We start from the raw sequence: 23,378 nt of genomic DNA, 5'->3' as shown, positions 1-23,378 counted from the left end.
GAGGTAGAATGCTTTCCTTTCTTGTGTGAAGCTCTGGGATTGAGACCCAAACGAAGAAAAAAAGTAGCCCTGATAAAACATTCCAGTGGTTTCTACCAACACCTGCTATTTAAAGTCAGAACCCCATCCCACCGCTGCTGCACACTCTTCATCCTCTTTAATGTATATGTATTTAATGCATTCTCTATTGCATTTATTATCATATGGCATGTTATATATTTTGCCTATTTGCTTGTTTTGAAACCCATTGGGGAAAGTATTTTTTCTTCCTGCTCATTACAGTGTTCCCACCCCACCCACCAGGAAAGCCTGGAGCATGGTGAGTGCCCACAAACTAGCTGCTTCATGGAAACCATGGTGTGAACAGGAGGTATGAGCTTCGACATTCAGAGAAGAGACAGCACACTGGCATGGGGAGGGGGGAAGCCACAAGATGACTGCTGAGATGCCCAGGCGTGGAGAGGGGCCTGTCTCAGAGCGGTTACATTAGTCCAGACAGTCTCATTCAAACCACCACATGCAATTCTTCATAATTCCCACCCTCCCCCCTTCTCCCCGCCCCACCCCTAACTTCTAAAGCTTCCAGTTTCTCCTTGCCTAGATCAATGCCCACACCAACCCTCTCAAGACAATCCAAGAAATAGGAAAAAAACAACAACAAAACCCCTCAAAATTTAAGTTTACTACATAGCGAATAAAGAAAATCAAGCACATCAGCAAAGTCCTGCTCTTGTTTGTTTTTCAAGACAAGGTTTCTCTGTGTAGCCGTGGCTGTGCTGGAACTCACTGTGTGGACCGGGCCGGCCTTGAACTCACAGAGATCCACCTGCCTTTGCCTCTCAAGTGCTGGAATTAAAGGCGTGAGCCACCACTGCCTGGCTAACAAAGCCCTTGATGCTTAGGGAGGTTGGAAGTTGTGAGTGGAAGAGGGGGATTTGCAGAGATGGCTGTGTGTTGAGGGAGAAGAGATGAACAGAAAATTGTGCGTGATTGAGGCATTTCTGCCTGTGGATGTCCTGCAGAAGGCAAGCCTGAAACATTGGTGACTGCCTATCCTTTGAGTGTGCTAGCCTCTTAGAACCTTTGGGTTATATTAGGGTTACATTCCTAGGTGTCCCAAGCAGTGCTTTGCCCCAGCATTGGCCCATCTTGCAGTACACATTTAATACAGACAAGAGCTCCTTAACCCTTTCCACTTGTAGCCTTTATTCCCTCTAAGACAGGGCCTATGTAGCCCTGGCTAGCCTGGAACTTGCTGTACAGACCAGGATGGCCTCCAACTCAGAGATCTGCCTGCCTATTTTTAACAAGTTCTTGTTTATTTATTCATTCTCAGTGGGGTTCAGGCTGGCATCCAACTCACAATCTTCTGGCCTCTACCATTTAACTCACAACTTCAACTTTAATCATCGAAGTGAGGGAATACAGGGGGAACTCCACATTCCTTTCCTATGTGCTCAGGAGACCATTGTTTGCTAAATGCAACCAAAAAGATTATATTGTGATATATATGTATATATGCATATATATAATCTTTATATATAATTTTGTGGAGTAATCTATCCCTGTGTCACTAACCATCTGGTTTAAGTCCTTTTGTTCTACCTAGATAGTAATCACACATAGGTAAGGAGAAGCACTTTGTTTGCTGGCTTCTGGCAGCTTTTGCATCCCTTGGTCCTCCACAGTGGACAGGAGCAGTGGGCAGCCCAGCAAATAGATGGCAGTGGCGGCAGATAGTGCCCTCTAGTGTTCTGGCCTTGCTACGGTCTTGGATAGTGAGACCCTTAGCTCTACAAGTCACAGCTCTGGTGTCCTAGGACATCAGGAATGCCTTTGGCTGCAGCTGGTGTGGCAACTTCCAGGCGAGCCTCCATGCTGGGACGCCTCAGCTGCTGACAACATCACTGGCAGTATAGCTCCACGGTAGACCTCAGAAGCCAGGGTTCCTCAGTGCTTACACCAGCCACTCTTAAAGCCTGGGGTATCTGAGACCCTTGGCCCTGAACAAGTGACAGCTCTCTGGAATTCTCTAGCAGCCAGTACCTGTAGCATCTCTTCGCTGTGCCTGCCAGCCTTTTACAACCTCAGCTCTCCATTCTTGCCAGCTCTCTGTTCCTATCACTCTTCTCCCATCTCCGGCTGCTGACAAACTATTCAGTTGCCACCTACCAATTGCTCAGCTGTCAAAGACACAATCTAGGCTGTTGCTGCGGCTGTTGGTTCACTGCTTTTGCCATCACCACAGCTCTGCTGTTTCTGCTGCTTCTTTCTTTGGGTTACCGGTTCATGTCTCCAGCCTCTTAAGAGTACCTTTAACTTCCTTCCCTTACCACGAAAGCAGGCAACAAAAAACCACTTGAGGGAAGACTTTTCTTGAGCCTAATGTTACAATATGGGGGGGAGGGGCACAGAGGAATGTGCAACTCAATGAGCAAGCTTGCAGCATAGAAGTGGGCAGAGAAGGAGATTGAGATAATCAGAATACATCCTGTGTGCTGGTGAAGGTTTGTATTCGCACCAATCACCTTGCCTCTTCAACATCCATCCATCTTATAACAGTCCCTCTGCTAGACCATCGGGGATAAAGAGCCCCCTCTGGCCTAGGTTGTTGCAGGGTCATCCAGAGCTCATTGAGGTAAAAGCCAAAAGTCCGGTACGAAGTGTTTGAAATAACCAAGGCAACTGGCTGTGATTGTGTATTGTTTTCTCAAGGTGTCTGCGGAGTATTCAAAATACCTAGAGATGCTGGCTGTTTGACTAACAGCCCTTTGGTTCAGAGTAGCCAGGGCACCAACACAGAGTCTAGTAGCTGCTAATCAGGGAGTCAGATTTCCTCTCCCCAAATTCTCTCCTTATTTAGCAAAAAAAGAACCTAAGGAATACTCGCATTAAGAACTTAAAGAACTTTTCATTCGTTGCTATTAAGGCTAATAACACTAATTAACCATAATGCTTAACACCTGGCCAGGGTCCCAAGAGTGGAGGACCCTCCTCAGTCTCACCTGGACTCTGTCCACTTTCAGTGTCCTCACTGTCTTTTTTTAAACTTCTAGTTATTTTATTTATGTGTACATGTGTTTAATTACCACATACTTGCAGGTGCCCTCAATGCCAGAAGAGGATGAGGGATCCCCTGGAATTGGAGTTACAGGAAGCTGTGAGCCACCCCATTGTGAGTGTTGGAACTGAACTCCCAAGAACAGCAGGTATTCCTAACCCCTGGGCCATCTTTCCAGCCCCACGGTCCTGCTTTCTGATCTGAAGCCAGTGCAAGTACTGTGTCAAAAAAGTGTTTCTGTAGTCCAGACAGGAAGTTATTGGAGACAGTCCTTAGGAACTGTGTTAAAGATGCTAAATGCAGCTTTTCACAGCTGCTGACTGCTGGCTGCTGACGGGGGAGGGGGTGGGGAAGGACTCAGGGCTCTTTAAGGGCTGGCCACTGGGAGTTTGACCATGCTTTAATGAGTAGATGGACAACACAAATTGGACTAGGTGGGGTTTGGGGGGGTGGACCTGGGAGAAATGGGAATCGAATGTGATCAGGGTACATTATAGGAAATTCCCAAATAATTAGTAAAAATATTATGGGAGGAATGTGTTTCTCTGTAAATTTTCATTAGAAAACACTCTGATCACAGGACAGTGGTGGCACACACCTTTAATCCCAGCACTCGGGAGGCAGAGGCAAGCTGATCTCTGTGAGTTCAAGACCAGCCTGGTCTACAAGAGCTAGTTCCAGGACAGCCACCAAAGTCACAGAGAAACCAACACCCCCCCCAAAACAAACACATACACATACACACACACACACACACACACACACACACACACACACACACACACACACACACACACCAAAAAAAAAAAACAAACCCCACCCGTAGACGGTTTTCCAAATGCTTTCTACTTATGCTGTTGGTGGCTTAGAGAGTTTGTTCTAGAACATGTTCTTTTACTTTTGGCTGGAATCTGTAGAGACCCTTTATTTATTTTATTTTATTTTTGGTTTTTCAAGACAGGGTTTCTCTGTGGCTTTGGAGGCTGTCCTGGAACTAGCTCTTGTAGACCAGGCTGGTCTCGAACTCACAGAGATCCGCCTGCCTCTGCCTCCCGAGTGCTGGGATTAAAGGTGTGCGCCACCAACGCCTGGCCCCTTTATTTTTTAATTTATTTATTATATATACAACATTCTGCTTCCATGTACATCTGCACACCAGCCAAGGGCACCAGATCTCATAAGGGATGGTTTTGAGCCACCATGTGGTTGCTGGGAATTGAACTCAGGACCTCTGGAAGAGCAGTTGGTGCTCTTAACCTCTGAGCCATCTCTCCAGCCCCTGTAGAGACCCTTTATTTCAGAGACCACTTTGTCTCAAAAGTTTGAGACATCTCTCCAGCCCCTCGAGGGCAATCTTAACACAATATTTGCCATCATCCTCAGTCGTTTGTCATGGGGGTGAGGGGGACAACTCACAAATTTAGGTAACTTTAGCGTTCTCAGGAGAGTTGTCAAATTCCAGAAACTAAAGAACTTAAATGCTGTGTATACGTCAAATTTTCTTTGTTTTCTTTTCTTTTTTGTTTTTTGTTTGTTGTTGTTTTCTTTTGTTTTGTTTTTTGAGACAAGGTTTCTCTGTGTAACGGTCCTGGCTGTCCTGGAACTTACTCTAGAGACCAGGCTGGCCTGGAACTCACAGAGATCCTCCTGCCTCTGCCTCCCGAGTGCTGGGATTAAAGGTGTGCACCCAGCCTATGCAGCAACTTTCCAGTCCCAAGTACCCATTCCAATTCTTAGCGCAAATACTTATTTCTGCTTAAAATTTTTGCATAATTTAATTTTTTCTTAATTTTCAAAATGGCCCTGATTCTTTGGCAACCAAGATGAGCCCGACAGGAGCTATTTAGAATTCCCTCTGCCCACGATCCCTGTAACTAACTAAACAACTGGGACGATCCCTCCGCGCGCAACTCGCCTGGGAGCGAATTGGACCTCACGGGCTTCCGTAGCTTTTTCTTAGTCACTTCCGCTCCTGACGGGGTCGTTTCGGTGGATGCACTTCCGGCGGCGGAGGCTCGGACGACTGGGGAAAGATGGTGAGTGACTAAGGGTTTCGGCCGGTGGTCGTGGGCACGGAGGGCGGGAGGTCGGGGCGACGCGGCCGGGACCCGGGCCCGGGCGCCTGGGCGGGCGAGCGGAAGCACGGGGACGCGGGCGAGCGGAAGCACGGGGACGGACCTGCGGGGAGCCCGCCGAGGAGAGGCTGAAGAAGGGCTGGAGCCGCGCGGGGCAGCCCGGGACGCGGGGGCGGCGGCGAGCCCCCGGCGCTCTCCGGTTGGGTCTGTCGGGCCGGAGCCCGGGCTGGGCGCGGAGACGGTGACCATGCCAGGGAGCAGGACCCGGCAGGCCCGGGCCAGCCGTCCTTGTGCGGCTGAGACCCACCAAGGTGTTAGGGTGTCCGCGGAGCAGTCAGAGGGGAGCAGGGGCCGGCCGAGGACCGGAGACAGCCGTGAGCTCGTGCCTCTGAGTGTGGGTGAAGGCCGGAACCCGCAAAGGTCCTGGAAAGTATTCTTCTGAACATGGGCCGGACATTTCCCCATAGTTGTCCTTACTTCTTGCAACAGCCCCGGAGATGATTATTAATATCCCCGTTCGAGTGAGGAAGCTGAAATGCATTAAGAAGTGGCCATTGGTGTTACACAGGTCCTGTCTTTTCTAGAGCAGTTAAGGAACGAACACCCAGGGTTTGCTTTAGAGAAGACCGTGGTGTGAAGTCTGCCTTTCTATCCAACAAGCTTTGTGACAATATGCAAAGCCACTTAACCTCTCTGGACCTTGGTCTCTTTATATGTAAATTGGGGGTGGTGAGAATTAAATGGCTCCAGGGTTAAGAGCTCTTGCTGCTCTTCAGGGGACCCAAGTTCTGTCCCCAGTACCCTGTCGGGAAGCTCACAACAGCCAGTAGTAGTTCCAGCTCCAGGATATCTAACGCCATCTTCTGGTATCCTGGGACACCACACACACACACACACACACACACACTTTTTTTTATTTGAATTAGAAACAGGATTGTTTTACATGACAATCCCAGTTCCCTTCTCCCACCCGTCCTCCCCTAGCCCCCCAACTAAAACCTTATCTGTCACATATCTTTTCTGCTCCCCCTGGATGGTGAGGCCTTCCATAGGGTGTCATCAGTATTTCGTATCCTTTGGGATAGGGTCTAGGCCCACCCCCATGTGTCTTGGCTCAGGGAGTATTCCTCTATATGGAATGGGCTCCCAAAGTCCACACCTATGCTAGGGATAAATACTGGCCTTCTACAGGAAGTCCCATAGATTTCTGAGGTTTCCTCACAGAAACCCTTGTTCCTGGGGTCTGGATTAGTGTCATGCTGGTATTCCAGCTATCAGACTGGGGAGCAAGAGTTCCCGGATGTTCAGGTCAGCTGTTTCTGTGTGTTTCACCAGCCTGGTCTGGACCTCTGTGCTCTTCACTGGTCCTTCTCTGCATCTGAGTTCCAGTTCAGATCAGTGATTAGTTAATGGGTATCTGCTTCTACTTCACCAGCTGCTGTATGAAGGCATATAAGTCAGTCATCAATCTCATAATCAGGGGAGGGCATTTAAGGTAGCCTCTCCTCCGTTGCTGAGATAGTTAGCTGCACACACACACTTTTAAGAAAAGAAATCTCTTTTTAAAATCAAAAGAGACAATATTCCAAGAATGTTTCGCACACTGCTCAGCATATTTTAAGAGCTTTATAAAAGGTGTGGCTCCTCTTCTTTGAGACCGAAAAACATGTAAGATGTCCCAGAGATGAGGAAAATGTCTTCCACTGGAGCCAAACTGGAAAGGCTTGAGGATGGTAGATGAACCTGGGAAGGCTCGGTATAGCCAGGTTGGCAAAAGCTAGGCTTGCTGAGCTAAGGGCTATACAATACCGCTGGTGGGTTTGGGAAGGATTGACGGTTCGGTTCATTGTTTTAGAGGATAATAGCTCTCTCCTGGGAGGCTGAGGGCCAAATAAGAAGGCATGGACTGGAAGAGAATGGGTGCAGGAGGGGTGAGAATAGAGACAGAATTGTGAAGAATACAACCAGATTGGATTTGCACCAACACAGTGAAGCCACAGAGACAATTACAATCCTGACCCAGTAGTCTGCTGATAGAACTTAATCCATAGAAATGCTAAGGGTATATTTGCTGTTTTCATTTCCAGCAATAGGTGGGAAGGAGCTGAAATCTTCCTCTTACAGACATCAGAGCTCAGTGGAGGAGCCTGACTGGTCTAGAGTGATGGGACCAGAATTCAGATTCCACAGGCCACGTTTCTTAGGCTTGTCAACAATGATTGTATTCTAAATTAATGTCTGACATGTTCTTTTTCTTTTTCTTTTTTTTTTTTTTTTTGACAGGGTCAAAGTCAGAGTGGTGGCCATGGTCCTGGGGGTGGCAAGAAGGATGACAAGGTAAATGAAAAGCAAGATATTTACATGATCTGATCACGCTGTGGAAACATCCATTAGGTCTCAGTGAGTTCCTTGTGGAGCCACAAACTTTCAAAAGCAAAGTAATGTAGTAGTTATTTCCGTGACCCGGATTGCAGGTGGATCACCTCTTTCCTGTTTTTTTGAGAAGCTTATTGGCCTGAGATAATGATTTTTTAAGTGTGAACATTGTGGATGTTTTAAAGTAGATTGTCTGAGTGTGTAGCATACCGAGGTGTGAGACGTGCCGAGCCTTACTCAAACTTTTGGCAAGTAACTCAAGTCTGACCTCTCTCTACTCACTGAAAAAAATCCAAGTTCCTGCCATCTCTCTAAAGAGATGACATTCACGCACGATGCAGTTAAATCTCAGAGTGCAGGGATATGTAGTCTGCTTTTTAAAGATGGTTATTTTACGGAGTCCACGGGTTGTGTTTATATCAATAATAAAATTTGTAACAATAATCAAAAAGAGGCCATCAGTGTAAGGTGGGGGTTGTGGGGATTAGAGTGATAAAAGAGAAGGGGGAAATAATGTAATTATATATTTTTTTTTAAGTATTGATAAAGAGGACAATTATCTTAAATATCCCAAAAGGTGACATTTGTATACCCAGAATAGATGCTATCAATACAAAAATAAATGTGCATTTTGTGGTTTCCATGTGACTTCTTTTTCCTATTCTTTTAAAAACTCAAGGACAAGAAAAAGAAATATGAGCCTCCTGTCCCAACTAGAGTGGGGAAAAAGAAGAAGAAAACAAAGGGACCGGATGCTGCCAGCAAACTGCCACTGGGTAATGGGCTTGCGCCTCTACTGTCTTCCTAGCTCCCAGGAAACCACTCTGCATGTAGCATAGAGTGTAAAGGGGAGACAGGGAGTATCGGGGAGACTGAAGCCTTAGCACTGTGGTTGTAACCCATTCTACTTAGCTCCCGTGGAGCCTTCCCTGGGTTGATGTAGAAGTTATATTTTATCTTAAAATGCAGTATTAAATGAGTGTCTCGTGCTAAGAGATCCCATCCACAGTGCACTATGGTGCACGCCTTTAACCCCAGCACTCAGGAGGCAGAGACAGGCAGACAGGTCACTGAGTTCTAGACCAACCAGAACTGCATACAGAGACCCTTTCTCCAAAAAAAAAAAAGATGATGATAATAATCCCATTTACTGTCTTTAAATAGCCAACCGCTCTGAAGTATTGAAAATGGAAGTCATGTATTATTATTTTACAGGGGGCACACGCATATGCTATGGTATGTGTGTAAAGGTTGGAGAACAGCTTTTGGGAGTTGGTTCTCTCCTGACACTTTTCTGGGGATGGATCTTAGGTCATTGGGCTTGCACAGCAAGTGCCTTTACCCATAGAGCCTTTATCTTAATGGCCCTATTTGTTGTGAGGCAACATTCTCAGTTGTGCTATCCAGGCTGTCCTTAGGTTCATTATCCTCTTGCCTTAGCTTCCCAGGTGCTGGGATTAAGTGTGCCCCACAATGGAAATACAGTTTAAACTACAAATCCAGTCTCAGAAACATTTTCAGTCTGTAAAATGAAGTATTACTATATTAAAATTTGGGTTGTGTGAACTTACGTTTCTTTTTTATTACGTTGGGTTTTTTTTTTTCTTTTTTAATATTTATTTTATGTGTATGAGTGCTTTGCCTGCCTGTGTATATGTGCGCTGCGTGTGTGCCAAGCACATGGTTTTGGGCTGCCATGTGGGCACTAAGAATTGAGCCCAGTTCCTCTGGAAAAGCAGCAAATGCCCTTAACTGTTAAGCCATCTCCTCAGCTCCTGTATCACAGTGTGTGCACATAAGTGCTTGCTTGCACACTCGGGTGCAGTTGTGAGCATGAGGCGGTCAAAGCACAACTTACAGGACTCAGTTCAGTCCTCCCACCCTGTGGGTCTGAGGGACAGAACTCCAGTCTTCAGGCTTGGCAGCAAGCCCTGTAACCACTGAGCCATGTTGCCAGCCCCAAACTTAGTTTCTTAGTGGCTTTCTAATGAGCATAACGTAAAACTTTATTGTAAATTTCTAGGTTCCAAATATAGTGTGCCTTATTTTTTAATTGCAGTAACACCTCACACTCAGTGCCGCCTCAAGTTACTGAAGTTAGAGAGAATAAAAGATTATCTTCTCATGGAGGAAGAGTTCATTAGAAATCAGGAGCAGATGAAACCATTGGAAGAAAAGCAAGAGGTGAGTGGAGGACTTTCTGTAGCTGCCTTCTTTACTAAGTGATTGCAATTTAGAGCTACAACGGAGTCATGTGGTGAACCTGCGCAGCCCTCTTACTGACTAGCACACCTGTGATCCTGACAGCAAGCCAGGAGGCAGAGACTAGAGAGCCACCGGAAGCTCTCCGGATAGCCTTGTGCACACACAGCAGGTCCTCTGGTCTCTGCACACTCAGATGCGCACACACAGAGAAAATGAATGAATGAATGAAAAAGGAAGCATTTTCTGCTTTCTGAGTTGCAGACAGGAGGACCATCTGCCTTAAGGGCTAATGTGCTTTTCCTGCCTGGCTTATTATTTAGGAGGAAAGATCGAAAGTGGATGATCTCAGGGGGACCCCCATGTCTGTAGGAACCTTGGAAGAGATCATTGATGATAATCACGCCATTGTGTCCACATCTGTGGGCTCGGAACACTACGTCAGCATCCTGTCATTTGTGGACAAGGATCTTCTGGAGCCAGGCTGTTCAGTCCTGCTCAACCACAAGGTGAGTTGCTGGACTTTAAGGAAACCCTCAGGAATATGGTCTTCTTAGACCTGGCTGTTTGTTCCAAAAGTGCATCCCCACAGCACTCACCGGAATGGGGAGAAAGATACTGTAACTGGTACTGCGTGTCATAAGCGGTGAAAGGGCCTCGCGGTCACGTTAAGACTTGATCCTTTGTAGGTGCATGCCGTGATAGGTGTGCTAATGGATGACACAGACCCCCTGGTCACCGTGATGAAGGTGGAAAAGGCCCCCCAGGAGACCTATGCAGATATTGGGGGACTGGACAACCAAATCCAGGAAATTAAGGTATGAAAGGGACCAGCTAATGGGTTTCCAGACTTGGTTTCGTATAGCTGTCCTGTTTAGGATACTTTGGAGTTTGGAGTTGTTTTTCTCTGTTGATTAATTCCATCTGTAGACCTTTATGTGTTCTGTACTGTTAGGAACTGGAAGTCACAGTAAACTCTGTAATAGTCCTGCAACATTTTAATATTAACACTTTGTGTACTTACTGTTGAGTGATGCTCCTGGCTGTGCTTACTTGTGCTGTATGGAGGTGTCGTGTACTTAAACAGGCTCACACAGTGCTGGGGCCTAGGAACGAATCCTGTGCCTCAGTGGTCTGGAGCCTGGGGAGATGATCAAGGGAAACAGCGTGGCTTAGAAAGGGAGGCCATAAAGAACCCAGTGAGACACATGTCCTCTCGAGCATGCCCTAGCCCGCATGGAAGTCCAGTGTATTTCCTTTAGAAGAGTGCAATTTCTACTTATTTTTGTAGAAAGCAAAATATTTTCATGTCAAAAATGCTAATAACTTCAGTTAGACTTTCGTTTTTACTGAATGCTTCTTCTTTGTAGGAATCTGTGGAGCTTCCTCTTACCCATCCTGAGTACTATGAAGAGATGGGGATAAAGCCCCCTAAGGGGGTCATTCTCTATGGCCCACCAGGAACAGGTATGCCATGTGGGACACTGTAGACACACCACGCTACCTCTAGCAGCACTGGAGATATAAGACTGGGGCTGAGTGGAGAAAGGTGGGACATATTGTTTAGCATGCAAAAAAGCCACAGGTTCAGTCCAGCAAACCAATACCACCCACCCCCTTATACACACAACATAAACAAATTCTCAGCCTTGGTTGACCGTGTTGGTCCCAGCCTCAAAGGCATGCCCACCTTCATCTGGAATGTGGCCAAGCCTTGCACCCATAGTGGAGATGGCGTTCAAAGTTATTCCAAGGTGTTTGGATCAGGTCTATTTACTGGTGCAGTAGTACTAAGTAAATATTTGCTGGATGATGATAAAAATGCATACACATTTAATTCATTACTGGTGGTTGTCCTAAGCTGTAGCAATCAATACATTATTGTGATGACTTTAGGAAGAGTTAAAAGTAGTCAAAGTTAACACCAGACAGCTGCTGGTGTGTGTCCATCCACTAGGGTAGAGGTTCTTAACAGCAGTTACATGGTTTTCTCCTTTGTCTTATTCTTTTTACCCAAAATAGGTAAAACATTACTGGCCAAAGCAGTAGCAAACCAAACTTCAGCCACTTTCTTGAGAGTGGTTGGCTCAGAGCTTATTCAGAAGTACCTGGGGGACGGACCCAAACTCGTTCGGGAGCTCTTCCGAGTTGCTGAAGAACATGCCCCATCCATTGTGTTTATTGATGAAATTGATGCCATTGGGACCAAAAGGTAGGCTTGTCCTGAACTGTTGTATAAGGTAAACAGTGTTAGGCCCTCCCTGTGTAGCAAGTCCTGTGCATGGCCCTCTGGACACTTTGCTCTCTGAGCTCCATGGGCCTTAAACACCCACCCAGGCAATGTCTGGAAAACATCTGTGTCATAACACTTGCATGGAGCCAGTGCCACCCAGACTCCAGAAACTTGCTGTAATGATGGTACTCTCTGTCCTCCAGTTAGTACGTTGGGCCATCAGGCACCAAACAGGGAGTCGGGAAAAATGACAGAGCTCGAAGCACAGAGTTGCTATGATCTGTAATGGTTGAAAAATTTTGTTGTCTCTGCTGCTGTAAACAAAACACCATAGTTGGGCAGTTTAAAAGGGCAAAAGCTTGTTTGCCCTCTATTCTGGGGCCATGATGTCTAAGATCAGAACACTAGCATCAGGGGTGTTTCTGTCCAGGGTCTTGCTTGTTCTCAGTCCTCCAACACCAGAGAACAGCAGAGAAAAAGGGCCTGTCCAGCTCCCACCCACCAGCGCTTTTAGAAGGCATAATCACAGTGGCCATTGTTAGATGGAAACTTTGAGAGGCAAGTCCCCACCAAAACATGGGTGCTGATACTGTTGCCAGGGTGATAGCGAGTGCTTTCGGGCCAAGAAAAGTGTTTTGAGTTCCATCCTGCATGTTTGCTGTGCCTGTCCTTTTAACAGAATAGCTGGGTCATTTCTTCTTTTTCCAAAGATATGATTCAAACTCTGGAGGTGAGAGAGAAATTCAGCGAACAATGTTGGAACTGTTGAACCAATTGGATGGATTTGATTCAAGGGGAGATGTAAAAGTTATCATGGCCACAAACCGAATAGAAACTTTGGATCCAGCACTTATCAGACCAGGTCGAATTTGTTTTTGTTTCCTTGTGGAAAATTAATGGGCTTGTGATTGAAATGTGCTTTGGGGGCTGTTATACAATGGTACACAGAATGGCAGATACTATTGTGCAGCATAACTTACCACAAACACATCTCCTTGATTGGAGAGATTGCCTAGTCAGAAGAGTGCCTGCCTGTCAGAAGGGCCTGAATTTGGTCTGTGGAACCCACATAGAAAGGTGGGTGTGACGGTGTGCAGCTGTGACCTCTACACTGGGGAGGCAGAGACAGACAGTGGACTCAACGGCTGGCCAGCATGCATAGTAAGCTGCCTTTGGCAAGCTCCAGTTCAATGAGACACTGGTCTCAGAAAACAAGGTGATAGGTGCCTGGGGTGGACCTCACCACACGGATAAGCATGAGTTCAATTCTGTCTCCTTGAGATCTGGCTAGGAGAGTGAGGCTCTGCAGCTTGGCCCTTTGCATTCGAGTTTTGCACTGTGATCCTTTCCTCCCCATACTCAGAATTTTTAGCCTTGAGCACTTGAAAGTCATAGGCTATGATTTATTATTTACATTCAGGTAGCACCAGAAGCCATACTTTGCTGCTAGCTTCTGTGATGTTTCTAAAGTAGGTCACTAATGCCACCCAAGATGTCCCTGTGTTCATTCCTGGAGTTATCAAATCAGGGGCTTTAAGTGGGGTGGATTTAGATGCAGATGTTCACAAAGCACAGAAGTGAATGTTCACTGTTTTGGGTTCAGGTGTCATCCTTACATCATCGTCTGACACTGTGGGGGTGTGGACCTAAGGCTCTGAATCGGAGCCAAGTCTGGGTCTGGATGTAAGTGGCTGAAAGCTTTGTCCCTGCAGGCCGCATTGACAGAAAGATCGAGTTCCCCCTGCCCGATGAAAAGACCAAGAAGCGGATCTTCCAGATTCACACAAGCAGGATGACCCTGGCTGATGATGTAACCTTAGATGACTTGATCATGGCAAAGGATGACCTCTCTGGGGCTGACATCAAGGTGAGTAACTGGGTGGGCTTGCCTCTGGGAATGTGGCCGTTAGGAAAGACTGCAAACTCTAGAGGTAGCACTTAGGCCGAGTGTGTGGATGCCTAGGTTTTACTATTGTAGTCGCTTTGTGGGATTAATATTACATCCAAATAGAAGGTTCGCTTTTTATTCGAAGTCATTAAATGACCCCACCCCTGTGACTCCCCCCCCCCCACAAGGATTAAGTTTGCCACCCACCATACCAGACCTGAGTGACTTGCTCAGGTAAGTCAGACTTGGCCTTTAGTCCCCTCTCAGGGAAGTGTCTGCTGGGAGCGGTCACCCCAGAGTTGCAGAGGGCCCCACACTGAGCTTTTATTCCCACCTTGTGTTGATGGGCTACTTGATTTTACCTGTTGGCTTTGTTGCAAATATGAGTTGATACCTTTTTCCTCAGCTGTCCAGTCTTTATATCAAGGCCTGTGAGCAATGAATGTGGGGCAGGCTCCTTCATTTAAGGAGAGGGATCTTCCTCAGTGTGGGTGCCTTGGTTAGGTAGAAGCGACACACAGGGTGCTTTTCTAGGCCAGTGCCTATACTGAGGTCATTAGCATCAGTCCTACAGAACTAGGTTAAATAGCTTAAATTGCTTTTTAATTGTACTACACGGAATTAAAATTTTTCAAGCATATGTATACCCACGTGCCCACCACCTACATTTAAATGGCCAACCTTTTCCTGTCCTCATGAACACTTACTTTTTGGTTGAGCCATTTAAAGTAAATAATCTGATGGCCATTTCCACAACTATTTTCACTTTGTTATTTGTTGGTTTGTGTGTTATTTTTAAGATTTAATTTTTAATTATGTGTGTCTGTGTGTGGGAATGCACACGGGAGTATAGGTACCTGCAGAAGCAAGAAGAGGGCATCAGATTAGCTGGAGTTACAGACAGTTGTGAGCTCATAGTAGGAACCAGGAACCAAACTCAGTCAGGAGCAGCATGCACTCAACTCCTGGGCCATCCCCCAGTCAGAGCCTGGGATTGTATTAATGCATGCGTTACAAGGGCTCTTGTTTCACTTTTGGCAAGAACTACTGAGAGAACATATTAGAATAATTACTGTATGTCAACATATCTGACGGGAATATGTACTCTGGCTGTAAGTAAATTGCCTGTCTTTGGCATATCACTTTCTCCATCTCCTAGAAATGTCTTTAAGGAAAGTGAAGCTACAAGAATTTAATGACTGGACAAACCACACAGCTTGTCAGAATCTGAGCCACAGCTCAGAACTCTAGATCCCTGGGCCAGTCGACTCCTTAAAGTCTTCCCAGTTTATAGTCTTGGATTCTTTCAGAAATTATGATGCATGAGACATTTAAAAAATAACTTGTTCCCAAATGAGCAACTTGTGTTTAGTCTGTCTTATATTTTATTTCAAAAATCTCTCTCTGGATAATGTAAGATAAAAATAAGTGTTTCAGACAGCACATACTGTTCTTTTTTTTTTTTTTTTTTTTTTTTTTTTGTTTGGTTTGGTTTGGTTTTTTGAAAGAGGGTTTCTCTGTGTAACCCTGGCTGTCCTAGAACTCTGTAGATCAAGCTGGCCTCCCTCATACTGTTCTTTCTTTCAGGCAATCTGTACAGAAGCTGGCTTGATGGCCTTGAGGGAACGCAGAATGAAAGTTACAAATGAAGACTTCAAAAAATCTAAAGAGAATGTTCTTTATAAAAAACAAGAAGGCACCCCTGAGGGGCTGTATCTCTAGTGACCCACGGTTGCCTTCGGGGAAGTTAATGAATTCCCCCCACCTGAGAGGATGGGAAGCCCCAAGGAATCCATTTCCCAGTGAGTTTTGCTAGTAAAGAGCCTATCTTGAAGGATGCTGTGCAGGGTTGGTCATCGTGTTGTGCAGCTCTCTGCTCCCAATAAAGGGTTGTCTGGTTTGCTTTCTATTGCTGTGATGAACACCATGACCAAAACCAACTCTGGGGTGGGGGCAAGAGTTCATTTCATCTTGCAGTCTATCATGATGGGAGTCAGGACAGGAACCTAGAGGCACTGAAGCAGAAACCCTGAAGGAATGCTACTTCCTGGCTTGCTCACTTTGATTTCTTAGACACCCCGGGACCACCTGCCTAGGGGTGGCACCACTCTCAGTGGGCTTGGGCCCTCCCACTTAAGTCATTAAGAAAATGCCCAACAGACCTGCCTGTAGTCCAATTTGATGGAGAGAGACATTTCCTCAGTTGAAGTTCTGTCTTCCAAATGCCTCTAGCATCACTCACTCACACACACCCACCCACCCACCTTGCCAGTTCTTGCTGTCAACTGAGGACCTTTTGCAGCTTGTACTCCAGTACCCCAGACCCCCTCCATTCTCAAAACCAGGCTCCGCATCCATCTTCCTGTGTCTGCCCTATGTTCCTTTTTCACTCTTCAAACTGTCTGGTGACCAGACTGGGCCTACTCATAACCCAGGACAGCCTTCCTTCCCACTTTGTTTTGCCTGCATGTATTCTGCAGGCCAGAAGAGGGCACCAGATCTCATTACAGATACTTGTGAGCCATCATGTGGTTGCCAGGAATTGAACTCAGGACCTCTGGAAGAGCAACCAGTGCTCTTAACCTCTGAGCCATCTCTCCAGCCCCCTTGTTTTTTGAGACAGGATTTGTGTAGCCAGACCAGGCTGGCTTCAAACTCTGAGATCCACCTGCCTCTGCCTCCTGAGTGCCAGGATTAAAGACCTGCACTAACATTGCCCAGCTGTTTGGAATTCTATTTTTGTTATTAAGACAAGAACTTCAAATGTAGCCCAGGCTAGACTTGGACTTCTGTAGGCCAGGTTGGCATTAAATTGTCAGTCTGCCCTGCTTGGATTATAAACATCTAACACCATCCCTGATTAAACCTCCATAGGTTTTCACAGGTTCCAGGTTTAGGGTGTGGCTATCATAGGGTGGGGACCAAAGGCTATCTATACAAGGGTAGCCTGTGCAGAGTGGGTACAATTTGTGTGGAGATGGGATGTCCATGAGAAGCTACACAGCATCAAAATTCATCACTAAGGATGCCACCTGGCTGGTGTGTTGAAGGCTAAGGGTAAGAAATGTGTACTTGGAAGAGTAAGAAGCACCCACAGGACAGCATAAGGCCCTATATCTAAATCCCCAAATACACAGAAATACATTTGTATTAATAGAGTCAAAGGCAGGAGAAGCAAGAGTTCAAGGCCAGCCTGGGCTCCAGGGGACTGTTTAAAAAGGCCAGAAAGAGGCTCTGCACTCCTACAGGCATCACTGCTGTGACTACAGACATGCTTCCTTCTAGCCAGTCTAACAGCAGAAAGGCTGTGCTGTGGAGCTCCCCTGCAGTAAAAAGGGACTGCATTCTCACCACTGTCATGATCAGGAAAGAGGACCTCTTCACCAGGCTCAGGTCTGCTGGGTACAGCTATGGTCATGGTTCAGACTGCTCTAAGGTCACAGCAAGCTTCCTGCAGAGGGCGCTGGTTTCCACAGTACTGAGCAGTGAGCACCTGGATTCTGATAGAGGGCAGGTGTGAGCAGTGCAAGGCTGACTCAAAGGTCCCTGTGGATGCTGCTAGTCACCAGAGCAAGACAGGAAGCGTTTCAATAACCATCTACTGTGCTGGATGGAAGATAGAGAACAATATCTCCACTTATCAGCCCAGGGGAAAGGGGAGGAGGTCTCAATGGCACTCTGGAGTCAGGCGCCTAAACCAGAATCATAGACACACTCAGTGTGACAGGCCACTGTTGACTAAGTCAGGGTTGAGCAGAAGGAATAAGAAGCTGCACACATCTCAACCATAAAAGGTTTATCACTGGCATGACTCCATCTGTACATAAAGTTGGTCACATATATAATATGTAAAACAGTAAGTCCAAACCCCACCCAGACAGTGGAGAAAGCCCTTGCACGGCTGCAGCTCTCCTGAGCCCCCTTGTCCTCACTGTTCTGCAGACCAGCACAGCACCTGGTCTTACTCTAGTCCTCCAGCAGTAGTTCCAGCTCCTCTAGGGGCAGGCGTACACGAAGCTCCTTCTCAGTCATCACATCCAGGATCTCTTGCAGCTCGTCTGGGAAGTACTCCATGGCATCCATGTACAGCACCTAGCAGCAAAGAAAGACCAACACTGGCCTTGGGCATGGAGCAAAATCAAGGAGGGCCCGTCCCAGTGAGTCTCCCGTCATTCTCCATCCTGCTGAGACTTGCCTAGCTCAGACAGCTCTGCATGTCCAGGGGAAACTGCGGACGGCAGTAAATACAGTGCGGGCACTATGGTTCACCCTCATCTGGATTTGCAGGGGAATGCTGGGAAAGCAGCTAAGCCCATGGAGCACCATCTCAGGACAATGTCACTAGGAAACAGCTTTGGGATACAGTACTGCCCCACAAAGGCACACCCTGACACTGCTGGGCAGAGGCTGGCAGGAAGGTCACTGGGTCGCTGAAGATAGCACCATGTTTAAAGCTTACCTTTGCCCAAGGACAGCTCTGGAGCGCCTTGTAGAACACACCTTTGCTTCTCTCCTTGTTTCCTAAGGAAACCTGCGTTAGGAAGAGACATTTAAGATGGGCAATGGAGGCAGGGAGGCTCAGGCTACAATGAGCACAGTCTGCACCTGCCCTCAGACACCGAGACTGACACCATCTTGACAACTCGTGGGATGTTCCCAGGTGCCAGAGAATGCTCTGGCGCCCCAACTGTATTGGGTGTTTGACACTGTTAACTTCTGAAGCCTTGGGTCTCCTTTTTACCACCACATCCACATAGGGAGGCTGGGGCAGGAGGATAACAAATCCTAAACCAGCCTGGAGTAAGTTAAAAGACTGGATCTAAAGTAAAACAATGAACAAACAGATTCAAGACAAATTTGCCCATTGCTTACTAAAAGCCCAGGCACAAGGAGGCTGGCCTCATGTAAGAACTGCTTTCTAGCATTCCCTTCCAAAGTCACCACAGAAGCTGCCTTCCTCTATCAGGTGTGGTAGGACCCAAAGCCAGGTGAGAGCCTAGTGGTGACTGCTTTCCCTCCATGATGCCATATTCTAAGGCATGGCCTTGTATATACCTGCCGTTCTTAGAACAGTTTCTCCTGGAAGCTACCTGCCTCATTCTGAGCCTCCATTCTTCATGTCCATCCAGCCCTTGCACATTTCTGTCAAGGCTGAAACATGCTAGGGTCACTCCCTTCTTCCCTGAGTTCCCTGTTACCCCATGGTATTGTGGCTAGGAAACCACATCTCCTCAGGCAGACCAGGAACATCTCAGAGCACTAACAGCCTTTGTGCAAAACAAAAAAAAACTAATGAAGAAGGGAGTTGCTACAAAGCCAAGTCCTTGCCTAGTGAACACAATCATGTGCTAGGCCTTCAGAAAAGAGGGCTTCTATTGTAGATAGGATGTTGTGCCACTCTAAAACATTCTGAGGATGGGAGAGACCTTCTCAGAAATGCAGCAAACAAATAAGAAACTTGGTCTCCAAGACTGGGAGTCAGGATCCTAGCTTTAATAATGGCCTGCCACCAAATGCCATAAGCTGGCCTGTCTTGTCACAGCAGCCATCACCAGGCCTATAAGTCCTACAGCTGACTGTGTGTTACAAGTCTCCTACTAATACAACTTCAGATAGCAGCTCTGACATGTGTGTCATAATAATAACGGCTGCCTAGGTTACTGTTTAGGGGCTCGAAGGTCATTGTTGATAAGGCCATGGCTCTTCATGTGTCTTTTAGTGTGACCTTGGACATCAGGAGGTTGAAAACAGTTCAACCCTGAAGCCACATGGCCCCATTTTAAGGACAGTATCCCAGGGAGAACTGAAGTCTGACTGTACACGTGCAGACAATGCAACACTGTTCCCAGGCAGCATGTCCCCACGTTTCTTTACCCCCTGAATATCCTGAGCCCCCATCCTAGGGAGGCTGGTTTGAGATGTGTGTCTCCTTCATCAGTAGGGAATTTCTCTAGGAAAACGGGATGGGAAAAACAGATGGACCAGCTTGGCACACTACCCCTGTCTCCAAGTATCTGACTCCTTCTGGAGCAGGAGGGAAGAAGACCTTACACAGAGGCTTGACCTTCCCAGGAACCAAGGCTCACAGGCACCACGTGATGCCTAAAACGAGTCACCCCTGAGCCAGGCGCACATTCTTCTCTGCACAGGCGGCAGCTACCACCAGGCCAGCCAGGGCAACAGTAACAAATGTCACTCTCAATTTCTAGAAGCTAACCAGGGTTTAGCAATCATCTTTAGGCCTTCCCAGCTGATGTGTGTCCCCTTCATATGGAGGACACATCTCTCTGAAAATTAAGAGAACAAAGCCTTCACGCTTTTGCAAAATTTGACTCTTATCCCAATCCACACACATCTGGCTATGGTCTGTTATGTTAGCTCATGTCGTTTTTTAAAGCAACTTACAAAAACTGACAACCGCCCTCCCCCAATATAAGATTCACCCCTCTATTACTTCCTGTGTGACTTCCTGAGATGAGACTGAGGTTCAGGAGGGGTTTGTTCGTGCTAGGAGGAAGGATGAGCAGTCTTCCTATCCCACCAGCCCTGAAAATGAAGGCCTTTCTCTCAATGGCTTAACATCTGTGAGCAGACAAGAGATGAACAAACAGCAAACTACATGGGAAGTAAAGAAAATCTAATGGGGACAACCCAGAAATGCCACTGCTCCTTTTTTACATAGTGGGACTTCCTGCACTGTGCACAACTGGCCACACAACGGCTGACAGGCTTATCTACTTAGATGTCCTTCGCTACTGTGTAGGAACACAACCAGGGTCCTGGAGAAACTGTCACTTTCTCAACACGCTATCAGCCTATCAGCGTGGCTCAACAGCCTATCAGCGTGGCTCAAAGTGCTGATGTACAGAGTAACAGCTGGAACATCCCCTCAACTGGGGCTGCCTGCCATCTGCCAAAGTGCAACCTAAGTAGGAAAACTTAGCTACTTTGATTCCTTTTCTTCCAACCAACAGTAAGCTTTAACATCCTCAACATTTCTGCGGGGGGGGGGTGGGGGGGGTGGTGGGGGGTGGTGGTAAGCATGCTAGCCTAGCACCCAGAATGCCTGCATACCATCCAGAGGCCCCAGTGCACATGCAAGCCACAGCAGTCTCTCCCACCCTCCCCACACTTGCAGACCACACCTTGAACTGAGCTCTTTTTCTTTTTTTCTACTGTAGTTAATTAACAAAGTCCTGGGCGCCCACCCAGCTGTCTTAGAAACTGTCAGGCAAAGTCACTGCTCTAATGAGTCCTTGGTTTCTAACACACCTCATCAAAGATACAAATTCCTTAAAGGCCAGACCTTTCTTTTCAGTCAACAGCAGTTTTTTGTATACAACCCACTATACAACCCACGCAAACTTGGCTCATTGCAGTTTCAGTAAAAATTCTGTCATCTGACCTTTCCCTGTGTTCATCTGAACACTTGGGACGGGAAACTGGCAAATGCACAAGTGTCCCCTGTAGGAGGGATGCTAAAGCTCCTTCCTTTGCTTGGAATGACTGAGGGAGACAGGCAAGTTGGGGAGATTCTCCTGCTAGCTACATCAGGCTGCCAGGCAGTCAAATGAGGACACACCACAAACACCATTTCTGCATACAGCCCTCTGTTCCGCATGGGATTCAGCCCCAAACCTGGGCTCTGGTTCTAAAGAGCTATTGTGAGTGCGGGGACACAGTTCAGCTGGTAAAGTGCTCATCCTAGGAGCATAATGACTCCCAGAACATTATGTAAAAAGACAAACAAAAACAAGTGTGGTGGCACAGACTTGTTAAACACTGGAGAAGCAGAGACAGGAGGACCTGGGGCCTCAGGCCAGCCAGCCTAGCCTGTTTGGCAAGTTCTAAGCCATGTGTTAAAGACCCTATTTCAATTTTAGAAAAGGGGGTGGGTGGGAAGGTGAATAGCACCTGAGGAAGGGTGCCCAAGGTCAACATTTGGCACACATGCACACACACGAGAGCGCACACACCACACACACACACACACACACACACACCTGGTGATGATGACTGACACAACTCTACCCCTAAGAATGTGCCCGTTTTCTCCGAATGCACTGAGCTGTCCTGGGTAACATGTCCTCTGGGTCCCTAGGGCCTTCAGTCCAGGGCGGAAGGGTGCAGAGATCAGGAAAGGCACCCACATGACATTTAAGGGCTAGGTCAGATTGTCTTCCTCCCCCTTCCTCTCTAGCGGAGACTGAACCAGGGCCTGTGCATGTCCCATTCAAAACTTCACATTCTCGAATGAACCTTGTCTTTAATAACAAAGTTGATAAGAACCAGGAAATTCTGTCACAGAAGGGAAGAATGCCGGCTTATTTGAAATGAAAGGTCCTGGGTATTTTCCACACTGCAATTTTTAAAGTCAATTCAGAGAAAGCAACAGCCCAGTAATTACTCTTGAATTCCATTCTTATACTACGATATCTCGAAGGAGAGGACACTACTCAAATCGCGTTCACATAAAGATTACCAATGCCAAAGTGAGGGGTAAAAATAAGGCTCTCCATCTCCTTAAAAATAAGGCAGTGGCTACCGACAACTGCAGTTTTTTCTACTTATAAATTTAGATACAGGGCTTTGACAAAACAAAAAACAGAGTCAAAAAAGTATTTTCTTACCAAAAACTTCAAATACATCCTCCACAGCAGGGGACACTGGCTGCCCTTGTCGCTCCGAATTGCATTTTCAAACAAGGCCCTGATCCGATGTGTGAGGCCTGTCTCCGGAATGGTGGCGTGGATCTCTTTACCACCTACCCTGCAAGGAAAGAACTCCAGTCATTCTAAGACACATTCTGAACCCAACATCACAGCAGGAAGACAGACTTCAGCATGGCAGAGGTCAGCAGCACCTATCTCATCAGTTCTTCAGGGCAGCACTGTCCCCCAGTATGACTGGAGCAAAGGCACAGGCCAGGGCTGTTTCAGCACTATGCTGAGCCTGCCCAGGAATCCCACACAAACCCACCCTGTAATCAGAATGCAAAGTCCTCACTCAGGAGGGAAAAGGCCTTGCAATTTAAAACAGACAAGACTCGGGTGCAGTGAATAAACTATCAATGGGAGAAACAAAATGAGGCATCACTAGAAGCAATCCTAATGCCTATGACCGGCGTGAAGCAGCAGCAGACATTCCAGAAGGAACAATGACCCCTAAGCTGACGTGTTTCCTGGATGACCATTTAGCTATGTCAAAGACAGCAAGTGAAACACGATGCCGTTCTCAAATGCTGCCAGAAGCTCACAGCTACTGTGTTCCCTCTTCAGGCCAAGCTTGCTGCACCAGACCTGAGAGGACAGTTCTTCCATGATTACCATTTGACAGAAGAAGAAACTGTCCAAGAGATGAAGTGCTTGCCCAGTCACCCAGGTGACAGTGGCAGAGCAGACACTTGGGTCAGAGCTAGCTTCTAGTGTCCACGCTTGACAGCACAATGCTCTCAATTTTGTCTCCTCAGACACACCAGAAACCAAGGTCAGCTCCAAGCCAGGTGCAGGAAGACAGTCACCGATAGTTCTGAGGAGGATGGAG

General features: G+C 47.0%; 2 protein-coding genes across 3 annotated transcripts in view; one reads left to right on the top strand and one right to left on the bottom strand.

Moving 5' to 3' along the window:
- The first annotated feature begins 5,000 nt into the window (after positions 1–5,000).
- On the top strand, positions 5,001–15,744 carry Psmc1 (proteasome 26S subunit, ATPase 1). Its single transcript, XM_027419099.2, has 11 exons — positions 5,001–5,097; positions 7,420–7,473; positions 8,192–8,288; positions 9,572–9,696; positions 10,038–10,223; positions 10,404–10,532; positions 11,085–11,181; positions 11,737–11,926; positions 12,658–12,809; positions 13,660–13,814; positions 15,423–15,744. The coding sequence occupies exons 1-11, from the start codon at positions 5,095–5,097 to the stop codon at positions 15,555–15,557; spliced, it is 1,323 nt and encodes a 440-aa protein (XP_027274900.1). The 5' UTR covers positions 5,001–5,094; the 3' UTR covers positions 15,558–15,744.
- A 1,872-nt stretch (positions 15,745–17,616) lies between these two features.
- Positions 17,617–23,378, bottom strand: part of Nrde2 (NRDE-2, necessary for RNA interference, domain containing) — a 40,078-nt gene continuing 34,316 nt past the window's right edge. Inside the window, exons 12-14 of one of the 2 annotated variants that reach the window (XM_027419100.2) lie at positions 22,466–22,604; positions 18,295–18,366; positions 17,617–17,927 (exon numbers count right to left, since the gene is read on the bottom strand). In XM_027419100.2, the coding sequence (XP_027274901.1) occupies positions 17,802–17,927; positions 18,295–18,366; positions 22,466–22,604 (337 nt within the window). In that variant the 3' untranslated portion in view covers positions 17,617–17,801. Of the gene's footprint in view, positions 17,928–18,294; positions 18,367–22,463; positions 22,605–23,378 lie in introns of those variants that run through there. The other variant, XM_027419101.2, reaches the window with a different exon arrangement.

Source organism: Cricetulus griseus, chromosome 5, assembly GCF_003668045.3.
Source record: "Cricetulus griseus strain 17A/GY chromosome 5, alternate assembly CriGri-PICRH-1.0, whole genome shotgun sequence".
NCBI lineage: Eukaryota > Metazoa > Chordata > Mammalia > Rodentia > Cricetidae > Cricetulus > Cricetulus griseus.
The sequence above is the reverse complement of the archived record's forward strand: the minus strand, read 5'-3'. Positions and strand labels throughout refer to the sequence as shown.

What these genes read in the sequence shown, in the direction of transcription:
- Psmc1 (XM_027419099.2), top strand. An exon ending in CTATGGCCCACCAGGAACAG is followed by an intron (nt 11,182 to 11,736) that starts GTATGCCATGTG and finishes TACCCAAAATAG; the next exon opens with GTAAAACATTACTGGCCAAA. An exon ending in TCCAGCACTTATCAGACCAG is followed by an intron (nt 12,810 to 13,659) that starts GTCGAATTTGTT and finishes TTGTCCCTGCAG; the next exon opens with GCCGCATTGACAGAAAGATC.